The sequence below is a fragment of the Urocitellus parryii genome, chromosome 7 (genome assembly GCF_045843805.1).
Source record: "Urocitellus parryii isolate mUroPar1 chromosome 7, mUroPar1.hap1, whole genome shotgun sequence".
In the NCBI taxonomy this organism is placed as follows: Eukaryota; Metazoa; Chordata; class Mammalia; order Rodentia; family Sciuridae; genus Urocitellus; species Urocitellus parryii.
In genome coordinates, this window is record NC_135537.1 from 146,059,997 (window position 1) to 146,073,810 (window position 13,814).

At 46.5% G+C, this 13,814-nt stretch overlaps 1 protein-coding gene across 1 annotated transcript; it reads right to left on the reverse strand.

The window, feature by feature from the left end:
• Positions 1-538: 538 nt before the first annotated feature.
• Positions 539-13,509, reverse strand: Rad51d (RAD51 paralog D). Its single transcript, XM_026411890.2, has 10 exons — positions 13,241-13,509; positions 12,822-12,883; positions 12,585-12,703; positions 7,386-7,467; positions 7,013-7,147; positions 6,400-6,495; positions 5,185-5,275; positions 5,005-5,075; positions 1,549-1,716; positions 539-1,387 (listed from the first exon to the last, which is right to left on the reverse strand). Exons 1-10 carry the CDS (start codon positions 13,320-13,322, stop codon positions 1,304-1,306), a joined length of 990 nt encoding a protein of 329 aa, XP_026267675.1. The 5' UTR covers positions 13,323-13,509; the 3' UTR covers positions 539-1,303.
• Positions 13,510-13,814: the final 305 nt, after the last annotated feature.

Genomic DNA, 13,814 nt, shown 5'->3' on the forward strand with positions numbered 1-13,814 from the left:
CCGTGCTTGTTACTACCCATTTCAGTCATCACCCATAAATGTTGTATCTTCTAAGTGTAACTCTGACCCACTTTTCCTGCACCCAGGATACAACTGATTACACAACAGGTTCTCTAATCAAGAAGAGTAACCTTTAAAAAAAATGTGATGAGTACACAATCCTGATCATTTCTCTACTTCACCTTTTGTTTTCCTTCCCCTGGCATGATCCTCCCCTCCCAGACAGGGTTATAGCTCTCAGACGAATGGCCACGGTAGTGGTATCAGATGAGGGGGGGGCGGCTTTATTTCATACACTAAGGAACAAGACTGTGGTACAGCTGGCAGGAAGAGGTGTAATTATATTGCATCTTGGAACCACCAGCAATGAATTTCTGCATAAAGGACTAGGTTTGCCATGTATTATTTACACTAGCATCAATTTTCTCAGCTGGCTGTATTTATTGTGCAAATTCTCCTGTCTGTTTGTGGGCAAGGCCACGGTTCAGCACCTCTGGTTACTCTATACTGTGGAAGGGCCCCACAGGGCACCATGCATATTAAACAAGTGGCTGGATTCACCAGGAGCAGGTCATTGCCTTCCTTCTTGTTAAATTATATCCCTGGGACAGCAGCAAGCTCACATTCTAGTCATGGTGATGCATGCAGGTGTGTGAAACCAAATCAGCAGGAGCAAAGGAATAATCATTCTTTGGGGACTTTACTGGGAGAAACTGAAAAACAACCTTGGGGGGGTGGTTCTGGAGCTCAGGGAATTGTCTTTTACATATACTTTTAAGAGCAGGACCTAGATGAAGAATTATTTTTGCATTTATGAGGTTATTTCCATCCAGTAACTCAGAGGCAGCTGAGGGGAAAGGAAGCCCATCCTACAGATGGAAAAACAGAGGCAAACAAAAGAGGAAGAGAGGGAGGCAAGCTAGTGGCTCTCTGGCCCCATCATTGTGCTAGGACTGAGCACAAGATCTGATGGTGATACACAGGAGTATTCTTCCATTTACTAGTATGGCCTCTGCAGTGATGTCCAGGGTGAACTCAGCTTCCATTGGAAATATAGAAAGCGGATGCAAAGGGAGGAAATGTGGCACCAGCATGGACCTGTGCATCCTCCATGGCAGCTTCCTCTTGGCCTTTGGCTCTAAGAGCCTCCATAGAGATTGAAGCTCAGGAAATTGAGCCGGTTCTTCGGGCCAGTCTGAGAACTTCTGCAGTCCCAGGTGCAGGCTGGCAGTAAAAGCAACATTACTAAGAAGGAAAGGTAGGGGACTGTGATGCCTCCTCCTGTCCCAATCAACAGCATCAGTCATGTCTGCTCTCCCTGAAACACTGGGCTCTGCTCTGGAGTCTCCCAGGTCCCAATGTCCACCACTTCCTGGAACCCTGTTGGCTGGAAGAAGAGACAGAGGGAAGGGTAAGTTGAGTTAAGCAACCCATGTGGGTAGACCTATTCCACAGTTTCAGCATCAGAGAATTCAGTAAGACACTTGTGGGCATGGAAACCTCCCTCCAGGGCCCAAGATCACTGGCGCTCCCTTGGGGCTGGCTCACCTGACGTGGAGACTTGGTCAGACACACTGTGCGCTGGCTGCTGCCTGATGCTCCTGTACCCTCAATGATGTCCAGAAGAATTCGGGTGCTGGGCACAAAGCTCCAGGAACGTCCAAGAGCAGGTTTGAACTTACCACTGTCCCTGTCCCGGGTCATGTGGTTGGTCACCTGCAGAAAGGCTTATAGATCCATAATGCTAGTACAGAGGACATCTGCTCCTACTGCTTCAATTTACAGATGGGAAAAGTGAGGCCTGGTGTAGACAGGTGACTCCCCCAAGGCTCTATAACTTCATGGCAGGTCTGGGACTAGATCATAGGGCTCCTGACCTGGACCCAGCTCTCTCTGCTAAAACCTTAAAGCCTCAAGCCTAACCCCCAACTAGAAGGCAATGTGGCACCTGTTTGGGAAAAAGCAGTGCTAGTCACACTTTCCCATAGGGAAGTTACTGGTGGGCTTGCAGCCACTATATCCCCAACCCAGCAAATGGGCATCCAGAGACCATGTCCACCCAGCCCTTTGTAATATACCTGTGTGTTTATGGGGGCAAGAGGAGTTCTTTTTTTTTTTTTTTTTTTTTTTTTTTGGTGGTACTGGGTATTGAATCCAGGGCATCAGGCATGCTAGGCAAGCATTCTACCACTGAGCTATGCCCCCTGCCCTGAGAGAGTCGTCTGGTTTGATACCAGGGGCACTTAATCACTGAGTCACATCACATTTCCAGCCCCTTTTTTTTTAAGTTAATGTGCAAATATATTTCATACCCGAATTCATACAAGATGATTCAAATACTGGATGTACAATGATCTGTGACTGACTAAACAGACACATGAACAAGAAAGTTACAAGCACAATGCAAGCATGAAAAAGCTGTTGAATTCCTGTTTTAAAACTGACTTTTCACCTCAACTACAGTTTCTGCGGCCCAAAGCAAAGTATAAATGTATTTGTATATGTTCGGGAAATAATAGTTTGGCCTGTATTGGTCACGTGTGCTCTGATGGGGGACAGAAACCCTGTTTATTCACAGAACTATTTATAATAGTCTTGATATTATTCATTTATATCTAAGTGGGATCATAAGCAAATATTTACATGCTAGATCATACCTTTCTTATCATTAACCATCAAGCCTTTAAAATGTGACCTCAGAAATATTTTCGAATAACATGAAAGAATAGCTAAAAGGACTGATATGAAAACAAGGGGTAGTGGTCCACATCTGTAATCCCAGTTACTTGTGAGGCTGAGGCAGGAGGATCAGAAGTTCCAGCCTAGCCTAGACAACTTAATGAGACCTTATCTCACAATAAAATTTAAAAAGGGCTAGACATGGGGCGGGGGTTGTGGCGCTTGCATAATATGTTTGAGGCCCTGGGTTCTATCCTCAGTACCACATAAAAAAACAAATATAAATAAAATAAAATATTTTAATAAGGGGGGTCCAGCATTTTTTATTTTGAGATAGGATCTCAATAAGTTGCTTAGGGCCTCACTAAATTGCTGAGGCTGGCCTCAAACTTGCAATCCTCCTTCCTTAGCCTCCCGAGTCACTGGGATTATAGGCATGCACAGCACAAGTTTTTGAATAGGAGTCCTAATCTGGTGGATCGGCTCCCATAGAGGCATGCAAGTGTGATAGCCCCTAGAGGCTAGGGCTTGTTCATCACTGAATCCCTACTGCCTATTCCGGAGTCTGGCACACAGAAGGTGCTTACAGACATCCAAAAGCCAGGAAAGCAAGGCCCCAAGAACTTGTACTTGAATAAAAGGATAGGAAAACAGATCCTTCTACACTGCCAGTGAGAATACAAATTAGTATAACCTTCCACAAAATGTGGAAATATTGCCTCTAGACATTTATTTATTTATTTGGTGGGGGGGTACTGTAGATTGAACACAGAGGTGCTTAACCACTGAGCCATATCCTCAGGCTTTTTAAAAATTTTATTTAGAGACAGGGTATCACTAGGTTGCTTAGGGCCTCGCTAAGTGGCTGAGGCTAGCCTGGAACTTGCGACCTTCTTGCCTCAGCCTCCCAAGCCACTGGGATTACAGGTGTGTGCCACCGTGCCTGGCCCATGAGTTATTTTTCATGGGCACAGAATTTCAGTTTTATAAGATGAAAACAGCCATGGAGATGGACAGTGATAAGGGTACATTACAAATGTATTTTATACCACTTATCTTAACATAATTTTAAAAACTGGGAAAAACATGCATAGCTCCTAGGAAGAATGTGAGTTGAAGGCCACCACAGTGAGAATCCATCTCAAAAAAAAAAAGAAAAAGAAAAACCTGCTAAAAATGCCAGTCTTAAAGATCTATGTAAGAACAAGGGAGATGGACTGAAATGGTTATTTTTTATGGTTTCTTAAACAAGTTTACTTTAGTTAGAAGGTTAGTTAAAAGTATAACTATAGCCGGGAGCAGCAATGCACACCTGTAATCCCAGCAGCTTGGGAGGCTGAGACAGGAAGATCGTGAGTTCAAAGCCAGCCTCGGCAAGGGTGAGGTGCTCAGCAACTTAATGAGACCCTCTCTCTAATAAAATACACAATTGGGCTGGGGATGTGGCTCAGTGGTTGAATGCCCCTGAATTCAATTCCTGGAAACCCCCTCACCCCCCAAAAAAGTATAAATATATATGCAAAGAAAAAAGATTTTATGGAGATAAAATATAATTAAGTTTCTGTGGATATGGAGATTGATTACAAGTTTGAATTTTATATTTAATTACTTTTTAAATCTTCCTATGAGAAGCATGAAGACTTTAAAAACTGCTTCTAGCCAGGCATAATGGTGTATGCCTGTAATACCAGTGACCTGGGAGGCTGAGGCAGAAGGATGGCAAGTTTGAGGCCAGCCTCAATAACTTAGCAAGACCCTAATCTCGAAATAAATAAATAAATAAAACAGAAAAAGGATGGGATGTGCCTCAGTGGTAGAGTGCCCCTGAGATCAATTCCCAGTAATAATAAAAAAAAAATGAAAGGAAGAAAGAATGAAAACAAAAAACAAACTACTTCCTAAGCAGAAAAAGTTACTTTAACAACAAAATGATCCATTTATAGGAAAAACTGGAGAAGGGAAAACCATAGGGACAGAAAAATTACGAGGTTGTCCGGGATCAAGGGACCTTTGGGTAGGATAACAAGATTGGATACAACTGTATTTATTAGTCAAACTTCAAACAAGGAAGAGCTACTCTATGTAAATTATACCTCAATAAACATGACTTAAAAAAAGAAAAAGAAAAACAAATTGGTTCCTAATCCTCCTGGCTACTAATGGTTCAGTTTCTTCCCTTTCAGTCCAGAGCTCCAGCTGACCTGGGGAAATTGGGCTATATCCCTTTCCTAAAGGGTTTACTCTGGGTTCAGAGCTGCCATTTAAGGGAAATGAAGAGTTAGCTGTAACTGGAAATTAAGTTTGTAGGCTGAGCCTCTTCCTCACCACCACTGCCATGCTGAGCTCCCGGGCCAGGGTCTTCAGCTCTCGGGCCAGCTGCATCATCAAGGCCAAGCCTGAGGGAGGAGAAGCAGAGGACAAGGGATAGGGCTGGCCCGGGGCCAGACTCCAGAGTCAGGAGATGAGGGTCCGTCCGCTCCCCTCAAGCTCTGCCACAGCACTCACCATCTCTCTGCTGACCTCCCAGAAGTGGGGAGACCACTGCAGTGACCGAGTCCACAATCACCACCTTCACAGTCCCCGAAGAACACCTCACCTGGAGGGATTTGGGGGAAGCAGCCACTATGAACCAGTGGCCTCTTGGGCAGGGCACCCGTTGCAGGACAAGCTTGCACATCCATCAGAAGCTAGTCAGAAACAAGCTCTCCATTCCAAGTAAGCTGCACGGGCATCACAGAATTCCAGCAACGCTTTCCCCGACCCAGCTGGGTGCCTAACAGACTTCACTGAAGACTTGGGTGGGCAGAGGGGGTTTAAATCACAGGATGTGGCAAATGCTCCTTCATAAATTCCCATTCAGAGGACTGTGGTCAGCTCTGGGTTCTCTCACATCCTGTCTCCCACCAACCATCCTCTTAGGACCTTCTCCTTTTTTGACTCACTCCTCATCTCTCTCCTACTCACTTCCACCCCAAATTCCCAACTTCTTTCATTGAAGAGTTTGCTTTCTCTTTATTTTATTGCCTCTTTCTAGATCATTCCTCCAAAGCCTCCTTTCCCATAGCTAAAGTGGTTCCAAATAAAGACAGCTCTTTAAGAAGAGCTCTGATGCCATCTTTCAAACCACAAGCATTAACATCCTCCTGGTTCCTTGGGCCTAGGTTGTGTTCCAGGATTCCTTTCTCTTCTCCCTTATTCTTATATTCTGATTCTGTTTCTACAACACTGGCCTGAATGTGGATGTGGATGTGTGAAGAGAAGACACTTGAGGGTATAGCAGCCACTTAGCAATCATGAGGGGATGAACAAGAGAATCAGAAACACAGCCTCGTGCCCTGATGTTCTGGAGTGGCCAACCTCCATAACTCATGTGAGATAATTAGATGTCCTCAAAGTTCAAGTCTGTCAAACAATCTCTATTACTTGCAGCTGAAATCATTCCTAATTGGTTTTAGTGAGGAATGCAGAGATGAAGAGACGAATACAACATAATCCTTGTATTCAAGGAAATTACTGTTTAGCAGGGATGGGGAATATGTAAACAATAAGGCATATGAAATAAATACTAAGGAATTCCACTTTGGGAGTGGCACACACAGCTGACGTCATCAGATTGTACATATGCATTCCCAAAGAGAGTCTGTAATAGGATACCTGCCCACATACAGACGGCACCTGGAGAGCTGAGTAAAGCAGGGAAGGGCAGGACAGAAGCCTCACCTGTTGGGTCACAGTGCCTCGGAGGTCCTGCAGCACATCCAGCATCTGAAAGATGTCAAATGCATGCACCACCTGGATCCTCTGGAGAGCTCTTGCCTGTAGGGATGGGAGAGAAATGTAGAGGCTTGGGATAGATGGATCAGGGGGCTGAGGAAGGTGATGAAGAGGAATTATAAGGCTGAGAAGGGGAAGAGGCACTCAGACACAAACACTCAGGTCCAGAATGGCAACTGGGTTTTGTCCAAGGGGCTAGATCTGCCTGGGTATTGAACTATAACATATTTGCAACTTGGTGGGAAAGAGATACAACTGATTGATGATATCTGCCATGGGCAAGAAATGGGCTGGAAACAGATGTTGGGTGATTGCCAGCTCTGATTAGAATATGCAAGGAGCTGGGAGGGATTCCTGGAAGAACTGTCCCAGTGGCATGCAAGCTGGGAAGATGACACTAACAGGGCAAGCTTGGGGGACATAGGAAGTATCAACAGAACCTCAAATTTCAAAGCAAGAAGTGACTGTTCACTGAAATAGCCCACATTTTTGCAGTGTAAGGGACAATAGGGTCTTCTAGTCAAGAGTCTCACAGGAACCCAACCGTCCTGCCCCTTACCTGTTCCTCTTCATCCTGGGTCCTAGGCTGAAGTAGCTGGAGGAGGCGGGAAGCTGTCAGCCCTCCATTAGAATCAATGTATAGGACGTTTTGCTGCAGGCCATGGGCCACATTTGCAGCCACACAAAGACATACCTTAAGAGAGAATGGGCCATCAGGTGAACCTGAGCCCTCAGAGAGGGAAGGTCTAGAAACAAAGCTCATTTTGTCCAGATTTCGGAGGCACAAACCACCTAAGTCCAAGCCCACCTCTCATCACCCATCTTGCCTCTTTTGACTCCTGAACCCATAAAGACACTGGTGGAAGCTCCACACAGATCCAGGACTAGGCACCCACCTCTACCAGTCTTCCTGGCTACTGCCTCACACATACCTGGGTTTTGCCACTACCTGGGCCTCCTACAATTTCAGTCACTTCTCCTGTATACAGACCAGCATCAAGCAGTTTGTCCAAGCTGATGGCAGAAGAGAAATCAATCATGAGGTTGGGGGGGAAAAAAAGAGAAGAAAAGACCTTCCTTCCAAGCACTGGTTCTGTTCAGAGATGTCCCAGTCATCTCTGGCTAGGAGCTCCTCTCTCTAGCAGAGCAAAAGCTTTTAATTTTTATTAGGTCCAATTTATCATTTTTTTTGACAGTGCTGTGTGAATTTTTTTAATGGATTATACTCCTAGTGTCAAGTCTAAGGCTTTTGCCTAGCCTCAGATCCCCAAGATTTTTCTAAAAGCTAAATAAATTTATGTTTTACATTTAAATTCATAATCCATCTTTAGTCTTTTTTTCCCCCCTTTTTTCTTTTTTGGTACCAGGGACTGAACCCAAGGATGCTTAATCAAGGAACCACATCCACAGCCCTTTTTATTTAGATGGGGTCTTGCTAGGTTGCTTAGAGCCTCACTAAGTTGCTGAGTCTGGCTTTGAACTCATAATCCTCCTGCCTCAGCCTCCCGAGTCACTGGGATTACAGGTGTCTGCCACCATGCCTGGCTCATTTTTAGTCAATTTTTATATCAAGTATGAAATTTAGATTTTTTATGTCCAATAGCTCTAGTATAATTTGTTTAAAAGGCTATCTTTCCTTCTTGCTTCTGTATCTTTGTCAAAATAATTAAAGAAAAATTTTTTTTAGTTGGCGATGGATCTCCATTTTATTTACTTATATGTGGTGCTGAGAATTGGACCCAGTGCCCCACACATACCAGGCAAGTGCTCTACCTGAGCCACAACCCCAACTTGAGTCATTCATTTTTTATCTCTCTCATCCTCAATTTTTAATTTCTCACAGGCAAATCCTACACAATCTTTTGACTCATACCTAAGTATTTCATTTTCTTTGGTGCAACTCTAAATGATATTGTTTTTAATTTCAGTTTCCACATGTTCATTGAGAATATAAATAAACACAATTGATTTTTATGTGATGTTGTACTCCGAAACCTTGCTGAACTCCATTATTTGCTCTAGGAGTTTGTAATTATCTGCTTGTTTGTCTGTCTCCCTCTTCTGGTAAGAGCACCCTGGGGCAAGGACCAGGCCTTGTGCCTGCTGCATCACCAACATTAGCACATGCCCCAGACCTGAGAGGCACACAATAAAGGTTACTAGAGAAATGATAATAGAACAAGGCTATTATTTTATTTAGTTCCTGTATAGTCAACACTCAGGCTCTGCAAGCCTTAGGATAAACTTTAAGAAGCAGACAATTCCCAAGCCAGGTTCTGTCCCTCAACCACCATAAAACAGATCACCCTACTTGCCCTGCCTGGTATGGGGCTGAAGCTTCATCTGAGTCACAGCCTGTACCACATGCATCACTTTTCTGATGCTGCAATCATCTTCACAGACTCCAGGCCTCTGAAAATGGTTCTTAAAGACTTCCCATGACCTACCTGCGACCTGCAACCTGCAACGTGTCAGGCAGCACTCTAGTAATTGTCCCATCTATTTCAAACCCAGGGACCGAAGGTTCCTGCCAGTCAAAACCTCTGGTTAACACTCCAGCCTTATGGCTTCTTGGAATAACTGTGCTCACACCGTCTCTGTTTAACAATCACCTGTTTAATACACATCCAAGCTCCACCACTCCTGGACCCCATCCCTCCCACTAAGATCTGGGAAGCTCCAGTTTTATTCCAGTGTGGTCACCAGATCAGCAGTATCTGCCACACTCCAGAATGGCTAGAAATGCAAGATCCCGTTTCCCCTATCTTGACCTACTGATCAAATATTCTGGCAGTGGACCCACATCTAGGTTTCAATAAGAACTCCAGGTGATTTTGATGCATTTTACTAGTCATTCTCAATCCTTCTCATTATAGGGAAAGGTTTTGTTTTTGTTTGAGATGGGGTCTTGCCATGTTGCTTACGGGTCTCAAAGTTGGGGGCTCAAGCATCTTACTACCTAAGCCTCTGGGGTAGCTGGGACTACAGGGGCATACCACCACACTTATCTTCCAGGGAAGTGTTATGTTGTGGTTTTTTTTTTTTTTTTTTTTGGTGGTGCTGGGAATTGAACCCAGGGCCATGCACATGCTAGGCAAGCACTCTACCAAGTGAGCTATATCCCCAGCCCGGGGTTTTTTTTTTTTTTTTTTTTTTTCATTATTGGTTGTTTGCATTCTTCTTTTGGTAGAGGCGGATAACAGGGGATTGAATATGGGCACTTAACCACTGAGCTACACGCCCAGCCCTTTTTTGTTTTTTGACATGCCAGGCAGCACTTTTGTAATTGTCCCACTTTAGCAAGACATTTGCTAAAGTTGCTTTAGGGCCATGCTAAATTTCTGAGGCTGGCCTCAAACTTGTCATCCTCCTGCCTCAGCCTTCCAAATCACTGGGACTACATTGTGTGCCACCACACCTGGCTCCAGGGAAGTTTTTAAAAAGATGCCTCTATCAGCAGTTCCTCAAACTTATCCGCCCACTAGAGTCAGGTGGGAGTTTCAAAAACAAAAATAAAAAACACTGATGCCTGGGTCCCACCCCCAGGGAATCCTACTGGTCTCGGGGGAGGCTTGTGCTTTGGGATGTTGATAAGTTCCCCAGGGGATTCTAATGCACAGACAAGTTTAGGAATCACTGGCTTAGATCAATTAAGTTAGAATTTGTAGAAGTGAGACCTAAGCATGAGTTTCTTTTTGAGTCACGCAGGCAATTCTAATGTGCAGCCAGGATTCAATCAGTGGGCTTAACTCTAGTCAAGAACCAACCACATCCTTGGTTGCCTTGTTCAGCCTACATGAGCTATTCCCAAATCCACCTGTGTTCCTTTCCATGTTTCCTCCAATTATGTAGAGGACCTTCCTACCAATATATTCCATATCCCTCTAGCAGCACAGCAGCATGAAAAAGAACCCCTGGCCACCACTGCCTAGAATGCCAGTGATTGCTGGGGTTTATCCTCTATCTTTTCCTCTGAATTACCTTTCAATCACTCTTTCAATTATTCATTCAAACATCACCTGAATCCCTCATATTTCCTGAAGGCCTTATTATAAAATGAGGGGGTACAGAGATGAACAGACAAAGCTCTTGCTTGAATGGAACCACCTTCTCTCTGATGAATCTAGTTTTTCCAAGGTACATTACCTTCTCTATTACTCTGCCAAGATTCACACTGCCCACAGCACAAAGGCTCTGAGAACACTTACAACAAAGAAACCTGCTTAACTGGAATCAATCAGGCATTTCTCAAACTTCTGACATAAGAATTCCCTCCCCGCAGCCAAGTTTTAAAGTTATGTCCATTAACTGCCCACGGTGCACTGGGAGGAGGTCACCTTTGATTCTTCATATCTGTATCCTACCTGTTAGTATAATTCTTCTTCAGTATGTTGCCAAATCTCACTTGTCCTGGATCAGACTCATACACCCTGCATCGGCACCACCAGACCCCTGCTTGATCTTTCTCAGTTCATCTACCCTGCACAGCTCTACCCCACTGCCTGGAACTCTACTTTCACAATGCCCTCCCACCTCGAAGAAGGCAATACAGCAGATCAGTTAGGCTGTTAGACAGGACATCAAGTGCCCAGTCTGGTAAAGTAAGATCTTCAGCAAATCATTTAACCCGAGTCACAATTTATTCATCAAGAAAATGATTTTTTTTTGGGGGGGGGTACAGGGTATTAAACCCAGGTGCTCTTTTCCACAGAGCTACACCCCTTTTTATTTTGAAACAGGGTCTCCCTAAGTTGCCAGGCTGACTTTGAGCTTGCAAATTTTCCTGCCTCAGCCTCCCAAGTAGCTGGGATTACTGATGTGCATCACCGAGCCCAGTTAAAATGATGATTTTAAAGGCAATGCACTCACTCAATAGTGGTTGTGAAGAACAAATGACATAATGTATCAGGAATTGCTAAGCACTCGGGGAAAGTCCATCTATTCCTCAAGGCCAAGACCCTGCTTCTCCAGGGTCTTCCAGCACTCTGATCTGCACCTGCTAGTAACCTATCAGCTTGCCATTTGACTGCTCCCTCTGTGTATGTTGGTTTAAAAGCTTCTGAAGCCCAGAGGCCAATCTGCTTCCTGTTAATCACTCCCTCCGTGGGACTGCTTCCCTGTGTGCATCCACATGTCTTCTATTCATGTTTTCCTCCTATACACACTATACGCCATACTCCTAAGAGCAGGAGCCTTGCCTCACTCGCATATGTATTCTCTGCATGTGTCTGGCACCCACTAGTTTGGATTACAAACTCATACCCCAAACCAGTGAGAGCAAGCACCATGCTGTATGAACCTTGCCAACAGAATGTGTTATGGAAACAGTAAGGGCCGGCCAGACCAATCCAAAGGCCTTTGTGGTGGCAGAGCTATTCATCAAGCTCTGCACAAACAGGCCAGAAGAGAGGTCAGACTTACTTGGCCAGAAAGCGCCTGTTGTCTTCCAAGTCTTTCCTAACCTAAAAGACATGGCACAATGTAACTGCTCCTTCTGGTGAGTTCCCCTGTTCTCTATGACTGCAGAGTGTGGCAAAGGCACCAGGTTCTGGGTCAGATACCCGTGGACTTGAGCCTTATCTCTGCTACTTGCTCTTCTTAGGCTAATGCAAGGGGAACTAACAATCTCTAACTTGCCCAGCTGGCTTTGAACTTGTGAATCTTCCACCTCTGCCTCCCAAGTAGCTGGGATTACAAACCTGGGCCACTGTGCCCAGCTGATACTGCAGACATCTTGTATTGTTTGACAGCAGTTCTTACCAGGGGTAATTTTCCACGCAAGGGACATTTAGCCATGTCTGGAGACATTTTTGATTGTCACAACTGCAGGGAGGGGAGGTACTACTGGCATCTGGTGGGTAGAGGTCAGGCATACTGCTAGACATATTCCAAAGCACAGCACAGCCCCCACCCCAATCAATAATTACCTGTTCTAGAGTATCAATAGTGTTAAGGCTGAGAAACCCTATAACCTTGTTCTAAGATAAAAGAACTCAGAAGTCCCAATGCCTCTCCTTCACATCTGTCTATATACTGCTCCCACTCCAGCCTTCAAAAACCCTGCTCTCTCTTGATCCAAGCACTGAACGTTCTTCTATCTCTCGCTTTTTTATCCAAATACATGTACAAACCTTCCAATGCCGGTGGACAGGATGGCAGTGGAGGTCTTCATTTCCTCGTAGAGATCTGCGCCATTGGAGGGGAAAGCTGAGAACTGAGCCAGCAACACCCGCCTCAGGGCAACCAGGGCCTGCCAAAAGGGGTAGGCACTCAGACCACTCAGTACCGAGCCACCCACGGGGCTTCCCAGGTCCTCACTGGAACTCACTGCTCCCGAGGCTTAAGGGGCGTGGAGATCTCGAGCTCACCTTGTATGACAAGCTACACTTCTGAGCTACCTCCTCCAGGTCTGCCGCAGCCAGGTCCACCACTATAAACAAAACACGGGCAGGTGATTGTCGCCCGGGCAGCCCGGGCTTCCCGCGTTGGTTTCCCTGCTCTGTGATTCCGGGGTGCACTCTGCCTCCGCGCAGGCAGTCTCAGGAGGCCTGCGTGAAGTCTCAGCCATTGGGCCTGGCACACAGTAGGGCTCCTCCCCGGGGCCCGGGTTTGGCTCCCGCACTCCCAACCTTTCCAGAAGTGTCTGGGGAGTGGCCCTTCAGTGAGAGGGCAGCACCCCCTGCGGGTATGGCAGGGGACGCGGGTATGGCAGGGGACGCGGGTCCCGAGGCTGTGCCCAGGCTGTGTGCTGGGCGCGCGGCTGCCGGACACGCGCCCACACGGTCACCTGTCTTGATGCCGCGGCTCTTCAGAAGCTGGACCATCTCCTGGGTGAGGCCCGGGCACAGTCCAGCTCTGAGCACGCCCATGTCCCTGCAGGCCGGGGACGGTCCGACGAGCTCCGGCACTGTTCGTCACGTGGGTACCGCGGGACCCTCTCCAGACGCCGCTTCGCATCCGCTTTCGGGAGAGGGCCCTGGCGCGCCGACTGCAAGGAGGAGGCAAGGCAGCAGGAAAGCAGGGGGAGGCCCACCGGCCCTCGAGGATCGCCTGGGACTCCCGGCGCCCCGGGCCGGCTCTCCTTCGCTTCCGGATTCCGGGCTCGCGCGCGACGTGAGCTTGGCCTACAGCGCCATCTGCTGGCAGCACGGGCAGATCCACGGCGGCGAACCTAGCCGGACTCGGGCGCCCGGTTCCTGCTCCCATGAGCAGCGGGACTCTGCCTGCCACTCGACTCTGGGCGCTAGGAGCCTCCCACATTCAGCTGCATTCGGCTCCCAACTTTTTCCCCAACACACACGCCAACCTTCTAAAGAAGGTTGAACGCCAGCTTCTGTTTCAAACGCTGGGGACACAAAGTT